At 45.7% G+C, this 26,842-nt stretch overlaps 1 protein-coding gene across 2 annotated transcripts in view; it reads right to left on the reverse strand.

The window, feature by feature from the left end:
* The window catches only part of HAUS6 (HAUS augmin like complex subunit 6), an 82,937-nt gene that overhangs the window by 50,337 nt on the left and 5,758 nt on the right, over nt 1–26,842 (reverse strand). The window contains exons 1-4 of one of the 2 annotated variants that reach the window (XM_068234388.1): nt 11,271–11,320; nt 5,627–5,722; nt 2,976–3,054; nt 1,184–1,316 (exon numbers count right to left, since the gene is read on the reverse strand). In XM_068234388.1, the coding sequence (XP_068090489.1) occupies nt 1,184–1,316; nt 2,976–3,054; nt 5,627–5,718 (304 nt within the window). In that variant the 5' untranslated portion in view covers nt 5,719–5,722; nt 11,271–11,320. Of the gene's footprint in view, nt 1–1,183; nt 1,317–2,975; nt 3,055–5,626; nt 5,723–11,270; nt 11,321–26,842 lie in introns of those variants that run through there. The other variant, XM_068234387.1, reaches the window with a different exon arrangement.

The following is a 26,842-nucleotide window of genomic DNA, read 5'->3' on the forward strand; positions in this document are numbered from 1 at the left end:
GAGAGTGAGAGTGTGTGAGAGAGAGAGAGAGAGTGAGAGTGAGAGTGTGTGAGAGAGAGAGAGAGAGAGAGAGAGAGAGTGAGAGTGTGTGAGAGAGAGAGAGAGAGAGAGAGTGAGAGTGTGTGAGAGAGAGAGAGAGTGAGAGTGAGAGTGTGTGAGAGAGTGAGAGAGAGTGAGAGAGTGAGAGAGTGAGAGAGAGTGAGAGAGTGAGAGAGAGTGAGAGAGTGAGAGAGAGTGAGAGAGTGAGAGAGAGTGAGAGAGTGAGAGAGTGAGAGAGTGAGAGAGTGAGAGAGTGAGAGTGAGAGTGAGAGTGAGAGTGAGAGTGAGAGTGAGTGAGTGAGAGTGTGTGTGAGAGAGAGAGAGAGAGAGAGAGAGAGAGAGAGAGAGAGAGAGAGAGAGAGAGAGAGAGAGAGAGAGAGTGTGTGTGTGTGTGTGTGTGTGTGTGTGAGAGTGTGTGTGAGAGTGTGTGTGTGAGAGTGTGTGAGAGTGTTTGTGTGTGTGAGTGTGTGTGTGTGTGTGAGAGAGTGTGTGAGAGTGAGAGTGTGTGAGAGTGAGAGTGTGTGTGTGTGTGAGAGTGTGTGTGTGTGTGAGAGTGTTGTGTGTGTGTGAGGTGTGTGTGTGTGTGTGGAGTGTTTGTGTGTGGTGTGTGTGTGTGTGTGAGAGAGTGAGAGAGAGAGAGGTGAGAGAGTGTGAGAGTGTGAGAGTGTGAGAGAGTGAGTGAGTGAGTGAGTGAGTGAGTGAGTGTGTGTGTGTGTGTCTCTCAAAAGGGACTCTCCTCCCCCCCCCCCACTAATTTGGGAGAAAAGTGTGGCAAGTGTGCAAAAAGTATAGTAAGCTCATTTAGAAGTTGTGGACAGCCTCTCCCTTTCTGTCCATGCAACAAACTACATTTTTATACAGTGGGGATAAAATAGGAATTCCAGACATGTATGTACATGATAAATCTCATTTCCCGTCCCTAAGACAACCAGTTCATGTATATAGCTCCATGGACATCCTAGCAAAATCTCAATGGAGACAACACTCGCAATAAATAAAAGTTCTGTTTTCTTTTTTTTTTAAATCATCTCTTGTATAAACCTATAACTAATCTAAAGCCCTGGAAATTAGCTATCAATGTATAAAATATAGGAACAGTAATTTTAAAGAGGATGTTTGTCTTTTTAACGTATGATTGACTCACCATCAACATCTCTCTTAATATGTTGTAGCATAACATATCTGGCAAAATGGTACGAGAGTTGCACAAACTTGGGTCCACCAGGTGAAAGAAAAATGGAAGCTACAACTTGAGGCAAACCGCTACCAGCATCTTCCTAAAGGGAAAAAAAATAATAATCAAACCAATCCACAAGTATAGCTCAGTAAATAGTAAACTAAATCTGCAGCCACAGTTCAGAATCTAAACTGCCGGTCAATTTAGAGGGACTTTCAAACCAATACATAGATTAGGTTTGCAAACCATTGCAGAGAAGAAGAAAAATTGTGTAAAAAAAAATAAATAAATAAATAAAAAAATGGGGTACTGTATGTATCTTTTTGTATGTTTGCACAAGCATCTTGTATAATTTAACTTCATTTCAGCATATTTTGGTCTCTGGTTTTGTTTACTCTAAGACTTTATAATGTGATGGTAGCGCGACACTTCACTAGCCCAGTACTACTATGTTAATGTAGGAGCGGACGCGTTAGTGATGCATCGCGGTCGCACTACCATCACATCGTGTTGTACATACAAGTATCGCGCGTAAGTGAAGAGCACATGCTACGCTAACAGAACCGCGGGTAACATGCGCTCAGTCGCAATCTCTTTAGTGAATCAACCCAATTGTCTGTTTAACAAGATTCACTGGAACCCCGCATCAGCTGGGTCCTGGTGCATAGATTTGCCCCCTTGCAGAAAATGGCTCTGCCCTTCTCTGTATCAGATATAGAAAAGGTAATGACCTTTTTTCTGTAAGGTGTCAGGGCTATAGCTGGAACCCAGCAGATATGGGGCTCCGGTGAATCTTCTTATACAGACAACATTCTGGGGCATTCATGTTGACAATGACAGGCCAGGATGGATGACCGGGTTAAAGAGTCAGCTTCCTGGCCAGGAGCTTTTGTTCCCTAAAGCAGATGCCATCTTAAAGGGGAACTTCAGCCTAAACAAACAAACTGTCATTAAGTTACATTAGTTATGTTAATTAAAATCGATAGTTAATATAATCTCTTACCCACCCTGTTTTAAAGGAATGGGCAAATGTTTGTGATTGCATGGTAGCAGCCATCTTTTTCATGGGGGCAGCCATTCTTTGTGGTTGAAAGGAGGTGACAGGAGCATGAGACAGTTCCAACTGTCCGGTGTCCTGATCACCCCTGCCAGCTGCGCGCCAGGCTTCAAGTCTCATCTTTGGGGGGGAAAAAAATGCACCAAAACAGCAGAAGGAGAACATCAGAAATTGAATCATGCTTTGCACAGCATCAGGGGGAAAATGCACGGGCAGTTTTCTTCCGTGCAGCTAAAAATGAGGCTTTGGTAAGAAAAACAAAGTTCTGATGCTGTGAAACTGTTAAAGAAACACGGATGCCTTTTCAGTTCTGCTGAGTAGATTTTTAGACTGGAGGTTCACTTTAATATAGCTTTAAAAATCCAAAGCTTTGGCAGTGATGTTACATTCTTTCAGTCAAGATTTTAATAAGCAAATTAGCCTAAACTGAGGAGTCGGAAGATTTTTGTACCGACTCCACAGCCCTGCCTGCGACGCAACATATGTGCACCGAGTAGTGGGTTAATTTCTCTTTTAATTCAGTCGCACTGTGGCTACAACATTGCAGTGCGACTTTTGGGATACTGCAGCAATGCAAACAAAAACAAAAAATGAAAATATAGATGAAGTTTCTCAAAAGAAAAACAAAAAACACAGGGGAATTAGAAGCATTAAGAAATGGTATAATATTACAGTGCTGCATAGATGTTTTAATACACTCACAGAGATCTTTCTTAGCCATTCACATGCCGCTTTTCTAAACTCTGCATCTTTCTTCTTGTCCAGCGGTGGCCAGCAGTGCCTGCCATAGACCATATTAACATCAGACATATGTTTAAAAAAGTTATAAATCAAGAAAAAAATTCAATACTCAGGACGCATACATGCAAAGCCGCCGCTTGGAAAATTTGGGCACAGGGTGAAGCTGAAAAAGTCTCACCCTGCACCTGCAAAAGCCCCTGCAGTGTGAACTATTCCCACTGCCGTGGACTCAGGGGAAATATGCAATTTGATTGCCAGCTATTGCTTGCGGCTGCCGAATTGCACTTTTTTTTGTAATTTGGGCTCTGTCTTTTGCTGGCGCACAAATTACCCTCTGAGAGCCGCTATAGCAGTAATTCCCATTCCAGCCTATGGCGGCGCCAAAATGTCCAGCGCCCTTTTTTCCTTCCTTGCTCAGGACAGCTAGAAATAATAACTAAGGAGTAGAAGCATGACAATGGCTGGTCTTCCTCTTATTTTTAGTGACCTCCTCTTGCTACATGACATGCTGTACTCCTTCAGTACTACAGGTAAATTTAGCTGTACTTGCGATACCAGCCTATATCAAAGCATAATTTCCCCATAAGAATTAATGGAAACCCAGTTGATTTATTCCACAATCCAAAAACAGTTATAGTAAAAAAAAAAGTTTAACAACAATGTAAACAAGACTTTCACTATAACAGAATCCTTGCCATCTGTTGGCTCACCCCAACTTTTTTTTTTTTTTTTTTGCGTGACTTTAAACAAGGATGTTATCCAATGACAGTTACTTTTGAGAATTTCATGGAAATGTGACTTTTCACAGTGTCTACACTCAGGTTAAGTACAATTAAAGAGAACCCGAGGTGTGTTTAAAGAATGTTATCTGCATACAGAGGCTGGATCTGCCTATACAGCCCAGCCTCTGTTGCTATCCCAAACCCCACTAAGGTCCCCCTGCACTCTGCAATCCCTCATAAATCACAGCCGTGCTGTGAGGCTGTGTTTACATCTGTAGTGTCAGTCTCAGCTGCTCCCCCGCCTACTGCATAGCTCCGGTCCCTGCCCCCGTCCCTTCCCTCCAATCAGCAGGGAGGGAAGGGATGCAGGCGGGGACTGGAGTTCTGCAGGAGGCAGGGAGAGCAGCAGACTGACACTATAGAGATAAACACAGCCAGCTCTGACAAGCTGTTTGTCAGCAGCGTGGCTGTGATTTATGAGGGATTGCAGAGTGCAGGGGGACCTTAGTGGGGTTTGGGATAGCAACAGAGGCTGGGCTGTATAGGCAGATCCAGCCTCTGTATACAGATAATATTCTTCAAACCCACCTCGGGTTCTCTTTAAAGGAGTTATCAGCTAAAATAAGAAAAATGAGCTCTACTCACCTGGGGCTTTCGCAGAGCCCCTTGCAACCGACTGTCCCACGGCGACCGCTCCGCTCCCTGCCGCCGTCCCGGTCTCCGTACGGAAGCCGACCCCGAGGTTGTCCGCACTGTGCCTGCACGAACCGCCGCTGTCAAGCAAGCCCACATTGTACGCGGCTTACTGCGCAGGCAGTAGTTCTACGGCTGCGCAGTAAACCGCGTACAACGTGGGTTTGATTGACAGCGGCGGTTTGTGCAGGCACGGTGCTGACAACCCCGGGGTCGGCCTCCGCACCGAGTACGGAGACCGAGACGGCAGCAGGGAGTGGGTCGGTCGGCGTGGGACAGTCGGCTGCTAGGGGCTGAAGAAAGCCCCAGGTGAGTAAAACTCATTTTACTTATTGTAGCTGATAACTCCTTTAAGTACAATTCTGCAGTGCCAAAGGGAAAAGAACCATCAGCTCAGTTGTGATGTGACACGTTTACATTTTTTTCTTGCCAAATTCACTGCTACAATTTCAATCTGCATACAAGCTACAGCCAAATCTGCACCAAGGTAGTAAAGTTAAAATATCACATGATTCAGTAAAGTTAGGTTATCACATGTGCTAATCCACTTCTATATTGACCATAAAGGGAAAAAAAAAATTAAAAAAAATTGTTCCACCTTAAAGGAGTTATCAGGCATTATAAAGCAAAATAAGTGCAACTTACCCGGGCCTACATCCAGCCCCAAGCTCCCAGCATGTCCCTTGCCACAGCTCTGCCCGCAGCCGTTCGCCGCCTCTGCCTCCTGGTCTACGGTGATGACGTCAGGGCGACCCGGAGGTCGGCCTGTACTACGCCTGCGCAAGTGACGCTGTCAATCACCACCACAGGGACTGCGCAGTCTGCGTTCCACGTGACGGTGATTGACAGCGCCGCCAGCGCAGGCGCAGTACAGGCCGACCTCTACATTTTTTTTTATTTATTATTTTTTCTTTTATAACACGCTTTTAGGCCAAAAAAAAGAAACAAAAAACATACCGCAGAGAGATCTGCATCAACCCTTGCATATAACTCACTCAAGCTCGGGATTACCACTCTGAGCTGCGGATTTCCATCCCAAGCCTGACTCGTGGTTACCGCTAAGGAGGTTAAGTAACCAAAATGTGTGAAATCTTAGCAAATACACAGGAAATTAGCCATGTGAGAACACAGCTTCCATAGCGCAATGGAACGCTAGTGAAGCAAAATTTAATAGAAGAAAGAATGTCAAATATTTACCTGAAAACCTCTTTGCACTGTACACTATTCAGTTTTGAAAACAAGAAGTGAAAGACCACGTAAAAGGCATCCTTGTTGGGCTTATCAAACATAGTCCTGGTAAAAGAAAACATTACAACACAAAATGAACGATGTAAGCAAACCAAACCAATAGAAGTATAAAAAACAAACATTTTAATTTTTGAAATGGATTCGGATGCCTTGGAGCAGATGTACAGACTATTAAAAAAAAAAAAAGTGGTTTCATCGATTGGAAAGTAGGTAGTAGCCTCTGGAGAAGCAGTCATTAAACAGGAGGTGGTGTGTCCCAATCAGTCTCCATACCACAAAGACTGCAAACAGAGAACAAAACGGTCTGGATAGGCACCACCACATAAAAAAAATAAATAAATAAATAATAAGTCCTTATGGAAAAAATCAAGTAAAATCCATATGAGCACCATTACATACCTTTTTCTCCTATTGGAATGTAGCATATTGTGGGCACTTGGGTAAGGGATTGCTGTACTTCGAGGTATGTGTTGGCAGCATAAGGATAGCAACTAAAAGCCAGCAAAAGTGCTGTACCTGCATACTTCAGCAAAGAGAACATGCTGTGTGTAAGGCAGAAGTAAAGCAGTAACTGTGTGCAGCAGAAATAAAGAGCAGCTAAACTGCCACTAGTTTTCATTGCTGCCTCAATCTGAGAGAATTTATTGGACTGACGAGAACAAATAGTGGGGAGCAGAAATGCATCAGCAATTTAAAACACTGTACAATCAGGACAGCTAGCAAAACACATAGAAATACATACAGAATTGATGTGTGGTTTGCGGCATCACCAATGCTGGCACATGTTCAAATGTTAAAGTACAGCAGAAACCAGAGATACTTGGGGGAGGTCCCAGCCTTACATAAGTTTTAGTTGGGTTGGATGGACACCAGCAAACAAAAACCTTTTTTAACCCTCCTGGCGTTCAATTTTCCCAGGATTTCTGTGCAAAAAGTGATAAAATTTATTTTGAAAACTTTTTTTCCTGTAACTTGCCAAAATGTGTCAAGCAAGGGTCTAGCATACAGTGCAGGAGAGTATTGATGTGTATGCACGTTTATACTGTTCACAGCATGGTTTTATGGATGGACATTTCCGTCCATACCACTAGGGAGGTTTTAATAGCATGAAAGAAAAACCTGGGACCCCATCTAAAACATATACTTTAAACAAACCTAAGGGCACATTCACACCTGAAGCACTTTTCTGAGCGCTTTGTGATTGATTAGCACAAAAAAAAAAAAAAAAATCACTCCCATTCACTTTCATTTAAATAGTGGTCAAAAAATGCGTAAAAACTGCGATTTTGCAATCGCGTATGCAAAAATTTGCTGCGATTTTTACAGCGATTTTCATGAAAGTGAATGGGTGCAATTTTTAAAAAGCGCTAATCAATCACAAAGCGCTCAGAAAAGCGCTTCTAGTGTGAATGGACCCAGATGTGTGTACAGTACTGGGAAACAAATCTTGCACAAAAGATCCTACTGGATAATGCCCTTATATAGACAAAAGAAAAAAGTTAAGTTACTTTATTGTTAACCACTTCAGCCTACAGTGTCGAAAATCATATGCATCCGAGCAACGTTCACCTCCCATTCAGTCGCCAATAACTTTATCGCTACTTATCACAATTAATTGATCTATATCTTGTTGTTCCCCTCACTAATTAGGCTTTCTTTGGGTAGTGCATTTTGGTAGGAATTTTTTTCTAAATCCATTTTAACAGGAACATTAAGAAAGAAATGGAAAAAAAAATTCTCACTTTTTGGTAGTTTAAAATACATGCTACCGTAATTAAAACTCATTTGCCCATTTGTCCCGGTTATTACACCGTTTAAATTATGTCCCTTATCACAATTTAAGGCGCCAATATTTTATTTCGAAATAAAGGTGCATTTTTTCAATTTGCGTTCATCACTATTTACAAGCTTATAATTTAAAAAAATATAAGATACTCTCGACATGTATATTTAAAAAGTTCAGACCCTTAGGTAACTATTTATGCTGTTGGTTTTTTGTTTTTTTAATTGTCATTTTTTAAAAAAAAATGTATTTGGGTAATTTTTGGTGTGGGAGGGTAACAATTTTAAATGTAAAATAATGTAATACTTTAATAAAAAAAATGTATGTGGGTGTAGTTTACTATTTGGCCACAAGATGGCCAGTGTCAAAAAAGTCCTGGAAGCGTATGATCACACTTCCAGGAACTACAAAGAGGACGGGAAATTTTTTGCAGAAATACCGCGGTCTCTGATAAGCAGGGTAACGGCAGGCAGCGGGAGCGTGCGCGATCACGCGCCTCAGCCAGCAGCAGCACAGTCTATCTGGACGGATATATCCGTCCAGATAGACTGTAGTAGTTAAAACAAGCTTGTAAAACCGAGTCCACTGACGTGACCTGTGGCTCTAAGAGTACAAAGTACAGAGAGTCCTAGTTATCCAGAACTCAACTAACCAGAAGTCTTAACCAACCAGAACAAATCTTCAGCAGTACTCTCACAGTAGTGAAGGACAACTTTTTAGGCTTTTTGTAGGCTCTGATGTGTTTAACCACTTGAGGACCACAGTGGTAAACCCCCTTAAAGACCAGGCTGTTATTTTCATAATTGGCCACTGCAGCTTTAAGGCCAAGCTGCAGGGCCGCACAAAACGGCACACGAGTGATTCCCCTCCCATTTTCTCCCCACCAACAGAACTCTCTGTTGGTGGGGTATGATCGCCCCCCTTGTGTTTATTTTTTTTATAAATATTTATGTTCCTATTTTTCTTATGTTTTTTACTATTTCTGTTTGTTTGTTTTTTCAAGCAATCCCCTTCCTCCCCCCAGCCGGCCAATGCGATCGGCTGTCATAGGTTTCTGCCTATGACAGCCGATCGCTCTCGTCCCCCAGAGGGACAGCCGAGTCACACGGCTGTCCCCAGTACAGCTCTGCTGCCGATCGCAGTGCTGTACTGTGTAAATAGATGGCGACCACGCCTCTAACAGGCTCGGAGACTGAAGACAGAAGGCGTTAGGCGGTCCTGGGGCTGCCGCCGCGGCCACGCCCATTGGCGTGGAGCAGTTTTAGAGTAGTTAAAGATAACCTAAACAGAGGGATAGGGATGTTTCCTTTTAAACAATAGCAGTTGCCTGGCAGTCCTGCTGATCTCTTTGGCTGCAGTAGTGGCTGAATCACAACACCTGAAACAAGCATGCAGCTAATCCAGTCTGACTTCAGTCAGAGCACCTGATCTGCATGCTTGTTCAGGGGCTGTGGCTAAAAGTATTAGACACACAGGATCAGCAGGAGTGTCAGGCAACTGGTATTGTTTTAAAAGGAAAAACCCATATCCTCTGTTTAGGTTCCCTTTAAAGCTTGGGTTTCATGGTTCTCACAAGGTTAATATACTTTCAATTTTACACAGAGTTCATGGTATGTATACAGAGTTGGTGATTCTACCTATCGCTCCGGCATTCTAGCAATACCTAAGGTTTGCAGTGGGCAAAGACCACTACCAGTTTACGTGTCTCCCATTCGGGATATACACGGCCCCATGAACATTCTCCAAGGTTCTGCTCTCAGTAGTGGCTTTTCTTCGTACACGAGGTCTCTGCATCTTTCATTACCTCGACGACCTTTTACTTCTGTGTCAGGATTTAGAGACAATCAGACAACAAAGAAATATACACAAATACTCCTAGATACTCTCTCCCAGTTTGGTTGGAAGATCAACATGAAAAAGAGCCTATTAGAGCCAACTCAGAAAATGATATCCCTGGGAGCACTAATCAACACGCAGAACAATTCCCTATCATTACCCTTGGAAAAGATGCAGGCGATTATAACAAAGTCCCAGAGAATTCGGTCATTGAGGAGCCTACCTGCGAGAGAATGTATGAGCTACATAGGGACTCTAACATCTACTATTCCGATGATCCGATGGGCCCATTGGCATATAAGACCTTTCCAATGGGGATTCCTCTCGCAATGGAAAAAGGACAACTTCAATCAGACAATACTCCTTACTCCCCTGATGAGGAACAGTCTAGAATGGTGGACACTGAAAGAAAATCTATTGAGACACCATCTAATCCAACATGGAGTAATGATCAGTTACTTCAGATGCCAGCGCCAGAGGCTGGGGGGCCCACTGCGAACAGCGGACAGCTTAGGGACTCTGGGAGACATACAGCAGACAGGTACCAGCAAATATATTAGAATTGCGTGCAGCTCATCAGGCCTTGCTAGCTTTTCAGCAAGAAATAGTGGGGAAAACAGTAATGTTGAAGATGGACAACTCCACAGCTGTGGCCTACCTGAGGAGGCAAGGGGGTACACGGAGCCTTCAGTTGCTACTGGAGTCGGCAAACATCTCCAAGTTTGCGGAAAAAAAACGTATGGGATTTGAAATCGATTTACATTCCGGGACAAAAAAAACATCACGGCGGACTATTTGAGCAGGCACACTGTCAGCAACAACGAATGGTGCCTGTCTCAGGAACTCTACCAATGGATTTGCAAGAAGTGGGGGACACCGGATCTAGATCTAATGGCAACTCCCCAAAAAACAAAGTGTGTCAGATTCATAGCCAGATATCGAGGCAGCAGGGCGATGGCAGTGGACGCAATTAAAGCACCATGGAACTCCAACCTGGCATATGTGTACCCACCGACACCACTAATTTATTGTCTCCTAGTCAGAATGATAAGACAGAAAATAACGGTAGTGGCTATCATACCATACTGGCCCAACCGCACCTGGTTCCCATTATTATGGGAAATGCGTACGCAGCCTCTTCTACCCCGAATCCCCAACCTTCTGTATCAAGGGACAATATATCACCAAGACCCAGAGAGACTCCATCTCATGGCATGGAATTTGAGGGGCAAAGGCTGAGGAAGGAGGGCTATTTTTCAGGTATTGGAATTTTTGCAGAAAGGTTTAGATTTAGGCTTAGGTTACCATACCTTGAAGGTGCATACCTCAGCACTATCAACATTTATGGGGATAGCTTGGTCATCAAACTCATTAACCTCCTTGCCGGTTATCCCGAGCTCAGCTCGGGGTAACCTGCGCAGGAGGATTTCTCAGGCCCCGCTGAGCCGATTTGCATAATTTTTTCCCCTACACGCAGCTAGCACTTTGCTAGCTGCGTGTAGTACGCGATCGCCGCCCCTCGCCGCTACCTGCCGCGCCGCCCCCCCGCCCCAGACCCCTGCGCAGCCTGGCCAATCAGTGGCAGGCAGCGCTGAGGGGCGGATCGGGGTTCCCTGTGACGTCCATGACGTCGGTGACGTCATCCTGCCCCGTCGCCATGGCGACCGGGTAAGCCCTGCAGGAAATCCCGTTCTCAACGGGATTTCCTGCATACTCTGATCGCCGAAGGCGATCGGAGTAGGTGGGGGGGATGCCGCCGCTCAGCGGCTATCATGTAGCGAGCCCTGGGCTCGATACATGATTTAAAAAAAAAAAAGTGCGGCGCTGCCTCCTTGCCGGGGATAGCTTGGTAATCAAACTCATTAAGTGGCCACAACGTTTCATCTCAATCAGGATTGGACGTTACCGGCTTTTACATTGGATGAATCACAACAACTGCATTCACTGGATATAGTACATGCAATAGAAAGTTACCTTCGAGCCACGGAAGGATTTAGGAAAACAGAGAGGTTGTGGGTGATCCCAAACGGCTACAAGAAAGGAGAACCAGCATCAGTGAGGACTATTGCATCTTGGATGGTGAAGGCCATACAACTGGCATATAAAACCCTTAATCTAGTTCCACCTGAGCAAATACTGGCACACTCTACCAGAAGTATATCAACCTCGTGGGCTGCATTCAATAAAGTGCCAGCAAACTGGTCCACGATTCATACATTTATGAGACATTATAACGGAAAATTGTATACTTACCTCCGGTAATTTTCCTTTCCTGATGCATCCATGGCAGCACTAATGGGTGGTGGCTCCGCCCCCCGCCCCCATAGGACAGGTATCTAGTTAAATTGAGGTAAGCTAGTCCCACCCTTCGTCTATCTTTCGGACTTGCCGAGACCCGGGTGGGTCCCCCATGCTGCCATGGATGCATCAGGAAAGGAAAATTACCGGAGGTAAGTATACAATTTTCCGTTTTCCTAATGCCTCCATGGCAGCACTAATGGGAGTTGACTAGGAAAAACAAAGACATAGGGAGGGACAAGGTCTGCAAGTGCACCAAACAAAATTTTTATTATTTTAAAGGACAATCTCTAGTTAAGTGTGAACAGAAAGTACAGTTCTTCCAAAATTTAAGGTAGAATTAGCTGCTGGATCCACTTTGTAATGCTGTACAAACGTATGGATCGTTTTCCAGTTTGCTGCCCGGCAGATCTGTTCTGCTGAAATTCTGCCATACGCAGCCCACGATGTAAAAAAGGGACCTTGTGGAATGCGCCGTTATATGAGACGGAGGTTCAAGATTGGCAGCCCTGTATGCAGCTTTGATGGCCTTGGTAATCCACGAGGCTATTGATCTAGATGAGGCTGGCTCACCCTTTCTGTAACCGGCTGGGATGACGAAGAATCTGTCAGTCTTTCTGAAGGAGGCTGTTGCCTCCAGATACTTCTTTAGCATACGACCAACGTCTAGAGAATGTGGTAGTTGTGTTTCCTCCTCGGTAAAGTTGGGTAATGTCCACTCCTGGTTAAAATGATATTGCGTTGCCACCTTTGGTATGAAATGCTGAATTGGTCGAATGACCACCCGGTCCGGAAAGAATGATAAATATGGTTCCTTACTGCCCATGGCCTGTAGTTCAGATACCCTCCGAGCTGAAGAGACGGCTGTTAGAAAAGCTGTCTTAATTGTCAGATTCCAAAGTGAGCATGTGTCTAGTGGTTCAAACGGAGCGTGTCTTAGTGACTCTAGTACTACCGGTAGATCCCATTGCGGGCATACGGTCTTTATTGGAGGCTTGATCTTAATCACTCCATTCAAGAACTGCTTTACTAGAGGGTCAAAGGCCCATCTAACCTTAGTTAGAGCGGAAAGGGCTGTCACCTGGACCTTTAGGGCTGAGTAGCTGAGATCTTTGTTTAGCCCACTCTGTAAGAACCCCAAGATGTTACAAGCCTTCGGAGTCTCAAGCCGAACTTCTGAAGAGTTTGAAGAAGGTGGTCCCTCTGTTGAAGTATTATCTGATGTTCTTGGGCCATTAGGATGATATCGTCCAGGTAGTGATATAATCTTAGGCCATCTAGACGGAGCATCGCCACTACCTGGACTAATACTTTCGTAAATGTTCTCGGAGCCTTGTAACGGACGCATCCACTGCTGGAGCGTTGTCTAGGTACTCTGACTTCTTCTCAGGTAAAGGGTAGAGTTTTGTAATTCTATTATTGAGCGGAACCTTTCTCTCAGTTTTATTCCACTCCTCGTGAATGACGTCCTGAATTTCGTGCATAAACGGGAAAGGAGTACAGGACTTCTTAAGATGCTTGTAATAAGTGCGTCTCTTTTTCTTATCCTTGAGTGATTCGTCTTCCGAATCGTCCTCCCACTCAATCGCTTGTCTCACCGCGTTTACATAAGGTTCTACTAGTGAAAAGTTAAACCCCATCTCAGGGTCTTCCATCTGCGCCTCAGAGTCTTGATGTGACGTGGATGGGATGGGTTCCGTTATTGGTGCTGTCTGTGGTAGATTGGCAATATACTCTGCCATAGAGTCCTGGACAGCCTGCTTGATGAGGTGTGAGACCTCCACTGGTTGCGGATCTTCTCTCGCCATTTGGCTGAAGCATGTGCCGCAAACCAACTTCCCCGGTAACGTGCGTTCTCCGCAGGCCCAACAGTGTTTTGGGGGTCGTCTTTTTGGTGATTTGCTCTTTGAGCGCTTTTTCTTTTTAGCCGATCTGGAGCTCTGAGGTGATCGTGCTCTTGATTGCCGGTCTGAGGATGCCGTTCCGGGGCTGTCAGGAGACACAAGAAATGTCACTTAGTTCTTCGCACTCTTTTGCTAAACGGGAAAGAAGCTTACCTTAAGCACCCCTACCTGCCAACTTGATGCTGATCTGTGTGTGGCGCATTAAGGTCCATTTCCGCATCAGACATCCCTAAGTAATAGAGACGGAGCTACGTTAGTACGCAGCTCTAACTATGTCAGTACCTATTACAAGTGCTGATATATACATATTGAGCAGAGGACAAGAAGTAGATTGGAAAGGAAACCTTGTAGCTTCCAGCCTACCTTCTCAGAAGAAGATTCCTTTTGCTTCTCAAGAGGCAGAGGTCTGTTCCGCTGCGTCCCTGCATAAAGGCAGTGAAAGACGCTGACCTCCGCCATCTTGCCGCTTAAGCAGGCTTCCTGGGCCTCTCCCCTAAGCGCTCCGCCTCCCCCAGCCGCCTGTGAGGCTAGGAACGCTAGAGCAGCGTCGCATCTTCCTACTTCCGGTTGCGTGGAGCGCAAACCGGAAATGACGTCGCCGCCTACTCGCTCTGCCCGACCAGGCTCTGCAGGCTGCAACACAGGCCGCGGAGAATGAACCGGCCGACACCAGCTTCACCTGGCTCCAAGGTACAGGTTCTATACACACTCAGGGAAGCATTTAGCTTCCCACCTGACAGCCCCGTGTGTAGAACAAAAACGGCCCCCAAGATCAGCAGAACGGGGCTGCCTATAGAGACTCATTTAGAGGCTATGAGGCATACCAGGAGAGGCTGAACCTGGTATTTTAAAAGCTATAGGTGGGGTGCACTAAAGACTAGATCCTGTCGAGAGCAAGGACGAAAAACATAGACGAAGGGTGGGACTAGCTTACCTCAATTTAACTAGATACCTGTCCTATGGGGGCGGGGGGCGGAGCCACCACCCATTAGTGCTGCCATGGAGGCATTAGGAAAGAGTAGATATGACAGCACAGTCATCTGCTTTGTTTGGAAAAACTGTATTGTTGTCACATGTTGCATAGTTAAGTAAATTTACGTTTATTGCACAGCATTTGGTCTCCCTCCCTTCATTTCTTCCTAGGTAAGTCCCAAGTGTGACGACATTAAGCATAGGGAAACCGGAAAATTGTTACTTACCTGACGGTAATTTTCCTTTCCCGATGCTTATATGTCGTCACACGACCCTCCCTTCTGTGGGCTTCAGTGATCGAGGCTACATAGAAGACTGGAGAGGTGGGGTAGGATCAAACGTTTATAACAACGGGGTCCTATGGGGTAGAAGGGGCGGGGCATCTACCCAAGTGTGACGACATATAAGCATCGGGAAAGGAAAATTACCATCAGGTAAGTAACAATTTTCCGTTATGTGGAGGCTGCCATGTTCATTTCTTTTTAAGCAGTACCAGTTGCCTGGCAGCCCTGCTGACTCTGCCTCTAATACTTTCAGCCATAGACCCTGAACAAGCATGCAGCAGATCAGGGGTTTCTGACATCAGATCTGACAGATTAGCTGCATGCTTGTTTCTGGTGTTATTCAGACACTTCTGCAGCCAAACAGACCAGCAGGTCTGCCAGGCAACTGGTATTGTTTAAAATGAAATAAACGGGACAGCCTCTATAGTCTTCACACCTTAGTTGTCCTTTTCACTGAAATCTGAAAAGAGGAAAGGGTCATGGGGAAGATAACTGGGTAGGACAGGGAGCTGGGAAAAGGGATAAGATTACCTGCAATCACATATGCACATGCACCAAATACACATCAACTATGTATGTATTTGTATTTCTACTATTCAATGTCATGATGGTACAGTGTCTTGTATTTCTTATGTATATTTGTTCCCCATTATTTGTTTGTACTATGCACAGCGCTACGGAAGAGGTTGGCGCTGTATAAATAAAAAATAATAATCTAAAGCTAATCTAAATTGCGTGGAGCTTGCTTCTCTGCTTACTACAGAAGTTGGCTGTCAGCACCTGTATCACTGGCGTCTGCAACATCAGACTGCCCTGCATTATTGAATAATTACTCTGATCAGGATAAATAATCAATAGTCCAGGGCACGTTAGTATTACAGCAGCCAGTGCACATGGCTACTAACTTCTGAAGCACCTGCTACCTCTCCCTGCTAACATCCTAGCTGCAGCACAGCAATCATTCTCTCTACTCACCCTGCTGCTCTGCACATTCACTCACTGCAGGCTGTGTGTAGAGAACAAGGAAACACATTGCCCATGGGACATGAAGAGGGAGGGGTGTTACATCTTGTGCAGGAATTAGTACAGTCCCCTGCACTGCCTGCTGCTATTTTCCCAAATATTGCCCAAACTATGAAAAAAGGACTCATGTGGAAGAACAGTGGCTGAGCACCACAGTGGCACCCCTAGGAATGGCTACACCCGGTGCTGTGAGCACCTGCAGCCCTATGGTAGGTACGCCACTGTGTGGGGGATAAACAAAGACCCCCTCTGATCTCCACTGACAGTAATATATCCATACAGCAAGTCCCCATTATGTGGCACCCATGGGGATTGGCTGATGCCGATTAAGTGTGCTTTCTGGTTGCTTAAGATTGAATGTTATAAATAGGCCTAGTTAATACAGTAATAATGGCAGTCTGATGTTGCAGACGCCAGTGATACAGGTGCTGACAGCCAACTTCTGTAGTAAGCAGAGAAGCAAGCTCCACGCAATTTAGATTAGCTTTAGATTATTATTTTTTATTTATACAGCGCCAACCTCTTCCGTAGCGCTGTGCATGGTACAAACAAATAATGGGGAACATAGGCGCCAATAGGATAAAAAACACTAAAAGAACTTAAAAACCCATCTTGGTAATAGAGGAGGCAGTGGTGGACTCACCCCCTCCAAGCAGAACACACGACTGTGGATTTTCAGTCAAAACAATTTTATTGGATACTCCAAATAAAGTGCAACGCGTTTCACGGGATACAAACCCGCTTCATCAGGCAATAACAGATAGGAGTAAACAGCATCTGCCAGTATCATCAACACTGAGCGCCTCAAATTGTTTTGACTGAAAATCCACAGTCGTGTGTTCTGCTTGGAGGGGGTGAGTCCACCACTGCCTCCTCTATTACCAAGATGGGTTTTTAAGTTTTTAGTGTTTTTTATCCTATTGGCGCCTCTGTTATCCTATTATCTACATCAAGTCCACCCTTGGTGGAGGGTTGTACCCTTCCTTCTTCAACTACAGAGAGCGACTTTTTAATCCTGAGTGGGGTCAGGACAATCTGCCCACCTGCTTTGACAGTGGTTGCCTACTTGGTAACCCTGGTTTGTGAGTATTAAATTAATATTATTACTCTATCAATTATACCTTACCAGTACATACTACACTATATTGGGCTCTTGGTGTGCTCTTTTTCTCAAATAATGGGGAACAAATATACATAAGAAATACAAGACACTGTACCATCATGACATTGAATAGTAGAAATACAAATACATACATAGTTGATGTGTATTTGGTGCATGTGCATATGTGATTGCAGGTAATCTTATCCCTTTTCCCAGCTCCCTGTCCTACCCAGTTATCTTCCCCATGACCCTTTCCTCTTTTCAGATTTCAGTGAAAAGGACAACTAAGGTGTGAAGACTATAGAGGCTGTCCCGTTTATTTCATTTTAAACAATACCAGTTGCCTGGCAGACCTGCTGGTCTGTTTGGCTGCAGAAGTGTCTGAATAACACCAGAGACAAGCATGCAGCTAATCTGTCAGATCTGATGTCAGAAACCCCTGATCTGCTGCATGCTTGTTCAGGGTCTATGGCTGAAAGTATTAGAGGCAGAGTCAGCAGGGCTGCCAGGCAACTGGTACTGCTTAAAAAGAAATGAACATGGCAGCCTCCACATAACGGAAAATTGTTACTTACCTGATGGTAATTTTCCTTTCCCGATGCTTATATGTCGTCACACTTGGGTAGATGCCCCGCCCCTTCTACCCCATAGGACCCCGTTGTTATAAACGTTTGATCCTACCCCACCTCTCCAGTCTTCTATGTAGCCTCGATCACTGAAGCCCACAAAAGGGAGGGTCGTGTGACGACATAAGCATCGGGAAAGGAAAATTACCGTCAGGTAAGTAACAATTTTCCGGTTTCCCTATGCTTAATGTCGTCACACTTGGGACTTACCTAGGAAGAAATGAAGGGAGGGAGACCAAATGCTGTGCAATAAACGTAAATTTACTTAACTATGCAACATGTGACAACAATACAGTTTTTCCAAACAAAGCAGATGACTGTGCTGTCATATCTACTCTATAATGTCTCATAAATGTATGAATCGTGGACCAGTTTGTTGGCACTTTATGGAATGCAACCCACGAGGTTGATATACTTCTGGTAGAGTGTGCCAGTATTTGCTCAGGTGGAACTAGATTAAGGGTTTTATATGCCAGTTGTATGGCCTTCACTATCCAAGATGCAATAGTCCTTACTGATGCTGGTTCTCCTTTCTTGTAGCCGTTTGGGATCACCCACAACCTCTCTGTTTTCCTAAATCCTTCCGTGGTTCGAAGGTAACTTTCTACTGCATTTACTACATCCAGTGAATGCGGTTGTTGTGATTCATCCAATGTAAAAGCCGGTAACGTCCAATCCTGATTGAGATGAAACGTTGTGGCCACTTAATGAGTTTGATTACCAAGCTATCCCCGTAAATGTTGATAGTGATGAGGTATGCACCTTCAAGGTATGGTAACCTAAGCCTAAATCTAAACCTTTCTGCAAAAATTCCAATACCTGGAAAATAGCTCTCCTTCCTCAGCCTTTGCCCCTCAAATTCCATGCCATGAGATGGAGTCTCTCTGGGTCTTGGTGATATATTGTCCCTTGATACAGAAGGTTGGGGATTCGGGGTAGAAGAGGCTGCGTACGCATTTCCCATAATAGGAACCAAGTGCGGTTGGGCCAGTATGGTATGATAGCCACTACCGTTATTTTCTGTCTTATTCTGACTAGGAGACAATGAATTAGTGGTGTCGGTGGGTACACATATGCCAGGTTGGAGTTCCATGGCGCTGTAATTGCGTCCACTGCCATCGCCCTGCTGCCTCGATATCTGGTTATGAATCTGACACACTGTGTTTTGGGGAGTTGCCATTAGATCTAGATCCGGTGTCCCCCACTTCTTGCAAATCCATTGGTAGACTTCCTGAGACAGGCACCATTCGTTGTTGCTGACAGTGTGCCTGCTCAAATAGTCCGCTGTGATGTTTCTTTGTCCCGGAATGGAAATCGATTTCAAATCCCATAAGTTTTTTTTCGCAAACTGGAAGATGTTTGCCGACTCCTGTAGCAACTGAAGACTCCCTGTACCCCCTTGCCTCAGGTAGGCCACAGCTGTGGAGTTGTCCATTTTCAACATTACTGTTTTCCCCACTATTTCTTGCTGAAAAGCTAGCAAGGCCTGATGAGCTGCACGCAATTCTAATATATTTGCTGGTACCTGTCTGCTGTATGTCTCCCAGAGTCCCTGAGCTGTCCGCTGTTCGCAGTGGGCCCCCCAGCCTCTGGCGCTGGCATCTGAAGTAACTGTGATCATTACTCCATGTTGGATTAGATGGTGTCTCAATAGATTTTCTTTCAGTGTCCACCATTCTAGACTGTTCCTCATCAGGGGAGTAAGGAGTATTGTCTGATTGAAGTTGTCCTTTTTCCATTGCGAGAGGAATCCCATTGGAAAGGTCTTATATGCCAATGGGCCCATCGGATCATCGGAATAGTAGATGTTAGTCCCTATGTAGCTCATACATTCTCTCGCAGGTAGGCTCCTCAATGTCCGAATTTTCTGGGACTTTGTTATAATTGCCTGCATCTTTTCCAAGGGTAATGATAGGGAATTGTTCTGCGTGTTGATTAGTGCTCCCAAGGATATCATTTCCTGAGTTGGCTCTAATAGGCTCTTTTTCATGTTGATCTTCCAAACTGGGAGAGAGTATCTAGGAGTATTTGTCTGTTGTCTGATTGTCTCTAAATCCTGACACAGAAGTAAAAGGTCGTCGAGGTAATGAAAGATGCAGAGACCTCGTGTGCGAAGAAAAGCCACTACTGAGAGCAGAACCTTGGAGAATGTTCAAGGGGCCGTGCATATCCCGAATGGGAGACACGTAAACTGGTAGTGGTCCTTGCCCACTGCAAACCTTAGGTATTGCTAGAATGCCGGAGCGATAGGGATATGCAAGTACGCGTCTTCCAAATCTGCTGAAAGCATCCAGTCTGCTCTTAAAATGCCCTGAACAATTGACTGAAGGGTCTCCATCTTGTACTTTTTCAACCGAATGTGTTGGTTCCGAACCCTCAAATCCATGACTGGGCGCCAGTCTCCACTTTTCTTCAACACGAAGAACAAGGGGGAATACAGCCCTTGTTGCCTTTCTGCTGTAGGAACTGGAATTATAGCCTTTTGTAGCAATGTCTGAATGTAATCTGTCAGAACTGTACGTTTGTCCTCTATGGTCGGAATTCTTGTTGAGACGAACCTGAAACGAGGGGGTTTGGCAACAAACTTCCAACGATGTCCTTGAGTGACTGTCTTTACTATTCAAGGATTGGCTATTCTTTCCGCCCAGACTTGACCGAACTGACTCAATCTTCCACCTACCGGACTTATCTGGGCGTTGTGACTGTCAAAAAGTCTTCTGTTGTGCTGATGAAGGGTTAGTGGCGTTCCTCTGCCTTGTTATGCGTTGCGGATTACTTTGGGTACTCTGCCAAGTTCTTCTAAATTCCTTTCCAGGTCTGTATGATCTTGCTGACCTGTATCTTTGCTGTTGGAATTTGTTTGTTGTGTAAAAGGCTGGCTGTTTCTTCTATCCTGTGGTATCAAACCCGGTTTGCCACCAGTGACTCTTAATAGCAGTGTCCATTTCTTCTCCGAATAGGTGCTCTCCGTCATAACATATTTTGCACCAATCTTGACGTGAAGCTGGATCCGCTATCCACGCTTTTAGCCATAATGATCTTTTAGCTACCACTGAGGAGTACATAGTTCTTGCCGAACATCTCACGACATCTTCCGCCTCTTCTCCTATGTAGTCGGCAGACAACTTGAGATCTTCTAATCCTGATATTATTGCCTCCTTGTTGGCATCAGCTTTGATAGCTTCCTCTATGTTCGCTGTCCACACTCTAAGTGCTCTTGAAACTGCTGTCAGGGCTATTGCTGGTCTAGCCGCTCCTCCAGCAGTAGCATAGATCCTTTTGAGCTCTGAGTCCATTCTTCTGTCCATGACATCTCTAAAACTAACTGCATCCTCTCGAGGAAGAGTAGTTGGTCTTGCCAACCTCATAACTGAGGAGTCTACTATTGGTGGATTATCCAATTGTTTGGAATCTTGCTCCTGCATTGGATACAATTTTCCCAGCCTATTGTGTAAAGGTGGCCTCTTTTCCTCCTTCTTCCACTCTTCCTTTAATATATCCGCTATTTCCTGCATTAGTGGGAAAGGTGTCACTTTCTTTTTTAAATGAGCATAATATTGCTTCTGTTTCCTGGGTTTGTCTGCCGACATCTCTTCTTCCCATTCAATCGCTTGTCTGACTGCACATACAAACGGTTCTACAAGCGCAAAATCAAAACCTACGTCTAATTCGTCTGAATCTTCAGAACACCAAGGCTGAGGCTGTTCAGTAGTTGCAGAAGGCATAGTTGGCATCGCTGCAATATACTCCCTCATGGAGTCCTGAACTACTTGTTTGATTAAGTTGGAGACAACCACTGGAGTTTGATCTGGTTCCTTTGACATCTCTTCAAAGCAGACTCTGCAACGGTTTTTCCAGGCATCACATAGTTGCTGCAGGCCCAGCATATTTTCGTAGATCTTTCCCTTGATATACGCCTGGACCTTGAACTACGTCTTCTCCGTGATCTGCTTCTATCCCTCCTATGATGCTGAGAGGGACTCCTTCTTCTAGGACGAGATCTCGATCTAGATGATTTCTTCGAGTGTTTCCTTGGGCTGTTCAAATAGACAGGAGATCGTTGAAGTATGCACTGATGAAAAAATAATGGGCAAGAACCTACCTTTAACCACCCTTACCTGTCAGTCCGTCGCTGGTCTGTTTTATAAGGTCTGGGATCAATAGGGGCAGGTGAAGCCACTGCAAGAATGAAAGAGAAGGAAAGTGCCGGCTGCTTACCTGGTAGCAGTGTTCCGGCGAGTCCTCCAGGACGGCCCTCCTCCTCCTGAGACTGTGTAAGTCTCCCCTCCCAAATCGGAAACACCTGACAAGAATCAAAAAGCAATTAGTATAAATTCCACCCCCTCACAACCTCCTCCAGTTTAAAGAAGAGAAAAGAGTCCACGAACCACTATCATACTTAAATAATATATATAATAGGGCCGGGAACCTAGACGGCTGTCCTGGAGGACTCGCCGGAACACTGCTACCAGGTAAGCAGCCGGCACTTCCTCTCTACGTCCTCCAGGACGGCCCTCCTGAGATCTAACGAGAAATTTACCTTAGGGTGGGATAACGGCCTGAAAAACCTTGCGTCCAAAAGCTTGGTCCTGACTAGAAAGGAGCTCCACTCTATAATGCTTGATGAAGGTCGAGTGGCTGGACCATGTCGCGGCTCGACATATCTGCTCTAGAGAAGCTCCCAACCTCTCCGCCCAAGATGCTGAAAGGGATCTGGTAGAGTGTGCTGTAATGTGGTCAGGCACCTGTAACTGCGCCTCTGAATAGGCAAGGGATATTAGCTGTCTAATCCACCTAGACACTGTCATTTTGGATACATGAGACCCCCTCTTAGTACCCCCAAAAGCTATAAAAAGATTAGTGGAAACTCTCCACTCTCTGGTTCTTTCTAAATAAGCCAGAACCGCTCTCCTGACGTCTAGAGTGCTCAACCTCCTTTCCTTATTCTGTGGACTAGTCAAAAAGGAAGGCAGTACAATATCCTGGGTTCTATGAAAGGATGTGGATACCTTGGGTAAGTAAGAGAGATCTAGTCTGAAGACAATTTTATCAGCATGAATTATCATGTACGGGTCCTTTATTGATAAAGCCTGTATATCCCCTATCCTGCGAGCTGAGGTAATGGCCACTAAAAAAACAACTTTGAGTGTAAGAAACTTCAAAGGAACCGAATCCAAAGGTTCAAATTTGTCTGATGTTAGGAAATCCAATACCAACGACAGGTCCCAAGGAGGAACAAGCTTCTGAGGAACTGGCTGTGACCGTTCAACTGACCTCAAATTTTTTTTAACATAAACGTCGGCAGATAGCCGTTTAGACAAAAAAACAGAAAGAGCTGACACCTGAACCCTAAGAGTACTGACGGTCAAGCTTAACTTTACTCCCTGCTGCAAAAATTCTAGAACAGAAGTAATGTTGTCTGACTTGGATACATTCTTCTGTTTCCAGGCTGAGAAGGTGTACCAAACTTTATTATATTTTTTTCCTAGTGGCTGGCTTTCTACAGGCTAATAACGTCTTAACTACATCCTTAGAAAACCCCTGAACTGTCAACATCTGCTCCTCAGGATCCAAGCAGTTAGATTCAAAAATCCTGGATTCGGATGGAGATTGCCGCCCTGTACTAGCAGATCCGCTCTGTTTTGAAGATGCCAAGGTCCCTGAAACGCTAGGGACTGCAGTAGCGGGAACCAAGCCCTCCTTGGCCACCAAGGGGCTATTAGTATCACCTCTGCTTCCTCTGTTTGAATTTTTCTGAGGACCCTCGGTATTAACTTGAATGGAGGGAACGCGTAGAGCAACCCCTCTGGCCAAGGAATCGACAGGGAGTCCAATCTGCTCATTGAAGCAGAAGGATCCAGGGTACAAAAATCCTTCACCTTTGCGTTCTCTGGATTTGCGAACAAATCGAGAACTGGAACCCCCCAGCGTTTTGTAATCTCCAGAAAAGTTTCTGGATTGAGTTCCCACTCCGACTCCTCTACTAGCTGTCTGCTTAGAGAGTCTGCTCGTCTGTTGTGAACTCCCCGAATGTGGACTGCTGACAGGGATTCCAGATTGGCCTCTGACCATGCCATGATGAGAGATGTCAGATGCTGGAGGTCTGGTACCCTCGTGCCCCCCTGCTTCCTGACATAAACTGAGACGAAATTGTCCGAGAATACCAGTACCTCTGAGTTGGAGATTATCGGGAGAAGGGCCTGTAAGGCCAGCAGAATCGCCCTGAGCTCCCTGTAATTCGAAGATCTCCGGGAGATCTGCTGGTCCCATGTCCCCTGGACCTGGTGGCCCAGGCAGTGGGCCCCCCAGCCCCAGGCACTGGCGTCCGTGTATAATTTTAACGGAATTTCCTGAACCCACTTGCGGCCCTGATGCAGGTTGGATCGCTGACACCACCAGTGAAGGGCTACCACCACTTCCTCCGGTACTAATACTCTCGTATCCAGAGAACGGTGATCTCTGTCTCAAGTCGCCAATACCCAATTCTGGAGACTCCGAGAATGGGCCTGTGCCCACTCTACCGCCGGAATGGCTGAAGACATCAGCCCCAAGCATGATACCAACTTCCGCAGGGATACCAGAGGATCCTCTCTGACCCCCTGCACCTCTGACACTAATCTGTCTATCTTCTGGTCTGGCAGGAAGACACGTCTGACCGTCGTGTCCCACCTGAGACCTAAAAAAATCAGACTCTGAACCATGATCAAGTGAGACTTCTCCGAGCTCACGATCCATCCTAATCTGTTCAAAAGTTGAAGAGAAAAACCTAGCACACCTTGCAAGGCTTCTCGAGTCTCGGCCATAAACAGAAAGTCGTCTAAGTAGGGGAGAACCCTTACATTGTGGAGATGCAGAAAAGACATTACCTCCGCCACAACCTTCGTAAAGATTCTCGGGGCCGACGAGATTCCGAACGGCAGAGCCTGATATTGAAAGTGGCATATCGACTCCCCTGCCTGAACTGCAAACCTTAAATACTTCTGAAAAAGAGGGTGGATTGGAATGTGGAGGTAAGCATCCTCCAGATCCACCGATGCTAGAAAAGGCCCTTGAGACATGAGGTTGCGAACGGAGGCAATGCTCTCCATCCTGAACTACTTCTCCACAATGTAAGGGTTCAAAGGTTTCAAATTCAAGATCATTCGAAACCCTCCCGAGTGCTTCTGAATCAGAAACACTCGAGTAAAAGCCCCTTCCCTGTTCCGACACCGGAACCGGACAAATAACTTTCTTCTGACGAAGCGAGGAAACCGAGTCCATTAAAGCCCCCGCCTTGATCTGATCTCTGGGGAATGATGTGACCGTAAACCGGGAGGGAGGAGGAGATCTGAACTCTATTTTGTATCCCTGTTGGATTAAGTTCAGAATAAATTCGTTTTTCGTCACTTCTCGCCAAGCTGGCGCAAAGTAGCGAAGTCTTCCTCCCACCGGAATCTGCCTGTCATTTAGAGGGCTTCGCAGCAGCAGAGGCTGGCTGAGATCTATTGAAGAGGAAAGGTCTACCTCTGCCTGCATTGTAGGACCACCTCTTATTCTGTTTCTGCCCTCTACCCTGCTGCTCCTGCCTGAAAAAGGGCTTTTTATTCTGAAAGGGCTGTTTCCCTTTCTTTTTCTTTTCAGGAAACCTTCTGGATCTATTGGATGATCTCTCCAATACCGAGTCTAAATCCTTTCCAAACAAAAGGTTACCCTGGAATGACATCCCACAAAGCTTCTGCTTGGAAGTAACATCTACTTCCCATGTATTCAGCCAAACGGCTCGCCGAGCCGAATTGATCAGTGCCGCAGTCTTAGCAGCGGCCCTGAGAGACTCAGTAGCCGCATCTGCCAAGAAAGCAATGGACTTGATTATTACAGGTAAGCTTTCTAAGATCCTTGCATGAGGAGTACCCTCCTCTAGACGACTCTGAAGCCCCCGAATCCACTTATCAAGATTGCGGGCTACACATACTGAGGAAATGGCTGGTTTAAAGGAAAAGGAGGTTGAATCCCATGCTCTCTTGAGAAGGGCTTCTGCCTTTCTATCCATAGGATCTTTTAAGGCCCCCATATCCTCAAAGGACAGATCTGTATCCTTAGAGCATTGAGAGAGAGGAGCATCCAATCTAGGGCATTTGAACAATGCATCATGCTCCTCTATATTGAAAGGAAATCGGCGTTTGAATGATCTTGGGACAAACAACCTCCCCTCCGGATCTTTCCACTGGGCGGCAATAACACTCTTGATAGCCCTGTGGACAGGGAACACTCGGCCTCCCCGATCCTCTAAACCTCTATAAATATCATCCTGAGGCGTAGAAGCTGATCTAGGCTCTTCAATCTGCTCAGAATCATAAACTGCTTTCAGCAGTTCTGAAGTATCCTCTGCGTTGAACTGGTATCTTGGTACCCTCGCCTCCCCCTGATTCTCTGAAGAATCTGACTCCGGTAGTTCACCCTCATCAGACTCCTCAGAGACATCCCCCGGGGATAAAGGTGAGGAATCATACCCCACATGAGAAGCCCCCCACTCCCCCTGGGGGATACCCGGCAATACCGGAGAAGGTGCAGGCTGGTCAATGGGAGAAGCACCCGTCTGCAGAATCTGAGCCTGAGAAGTAATTACTACAGGCTAAGCCATGGGCACCGGTGGCAAGGCTGGAGATAAATGCGGCAAGGGGACCATCTGCAGTGGACAAGGAGGTAGAGCTGCTCTAAACGCTGAAAAGGTAGTTGCTAGCTCCTGTTTCATAGATTTCATTAAATCTAATAAAGCAACAGTAGTGCTCTCGGGCCTAGGTGCATGAGACTTTGATTTATTGTAACATTCTAAACACAAAGTCTTAGAAGACCCCTCAGGTAGCCTGCCACCACATTTTAGTACACTTATTGGTCTTGCCAGGATACTTCTGTGGCTTCTGAAAATAAACAGCAAGGAACAACCCACCAGGGATCCTTAGCTACTGAGTATGCATATAAACTTAAAAACAAGTTATTATAGCTCTAACACCTTACCGGCTGCTGTGCTGTCTCCCCAGTGACAGCCGAAGGTGTTTGCTGTGTCTCTGGAGCGGGCTCTGATGGCTGCTGCATGGCCCCTGCAGAGATCCACTGCCTCCGTGCAGTGTGTACGCGTGCTGGGTGGACTGCTGCGTGTATAACGCGGATGCTGGAGCTTGCCTTCCGCGTGACAGCCTCCGAGAAGACGGAAGTGAAATGCCGACAGGCGCCGCCGACTCTTCAACTCACGCGGCCATACTTCCGCCTGACGCAATACGCGTCACTTCCGCCTCCAGCCCTCGCATCACAGATGCGGAAGAGGAATTCCGTGTCCACCCAGCCGCTTTAGAGAGGCGAA

The sequence above is a fragment of the Hyperolius riggenbachi genome, chromosome 1, assembly GCF_040937935.1.
Source record: "Hyperolius riggenbachi isolate aHypRig1 chromosome 1, aHypRig1.pri, whole genome shotgun sequence".
Classification (NCBI taxonomy): domain Eukaryota; kingdom Metazoa; phylum Chordata; class Amphibia; order Anura; family Hyperoliidae; genus Hyperolius; species Hyperolius riggenbachi.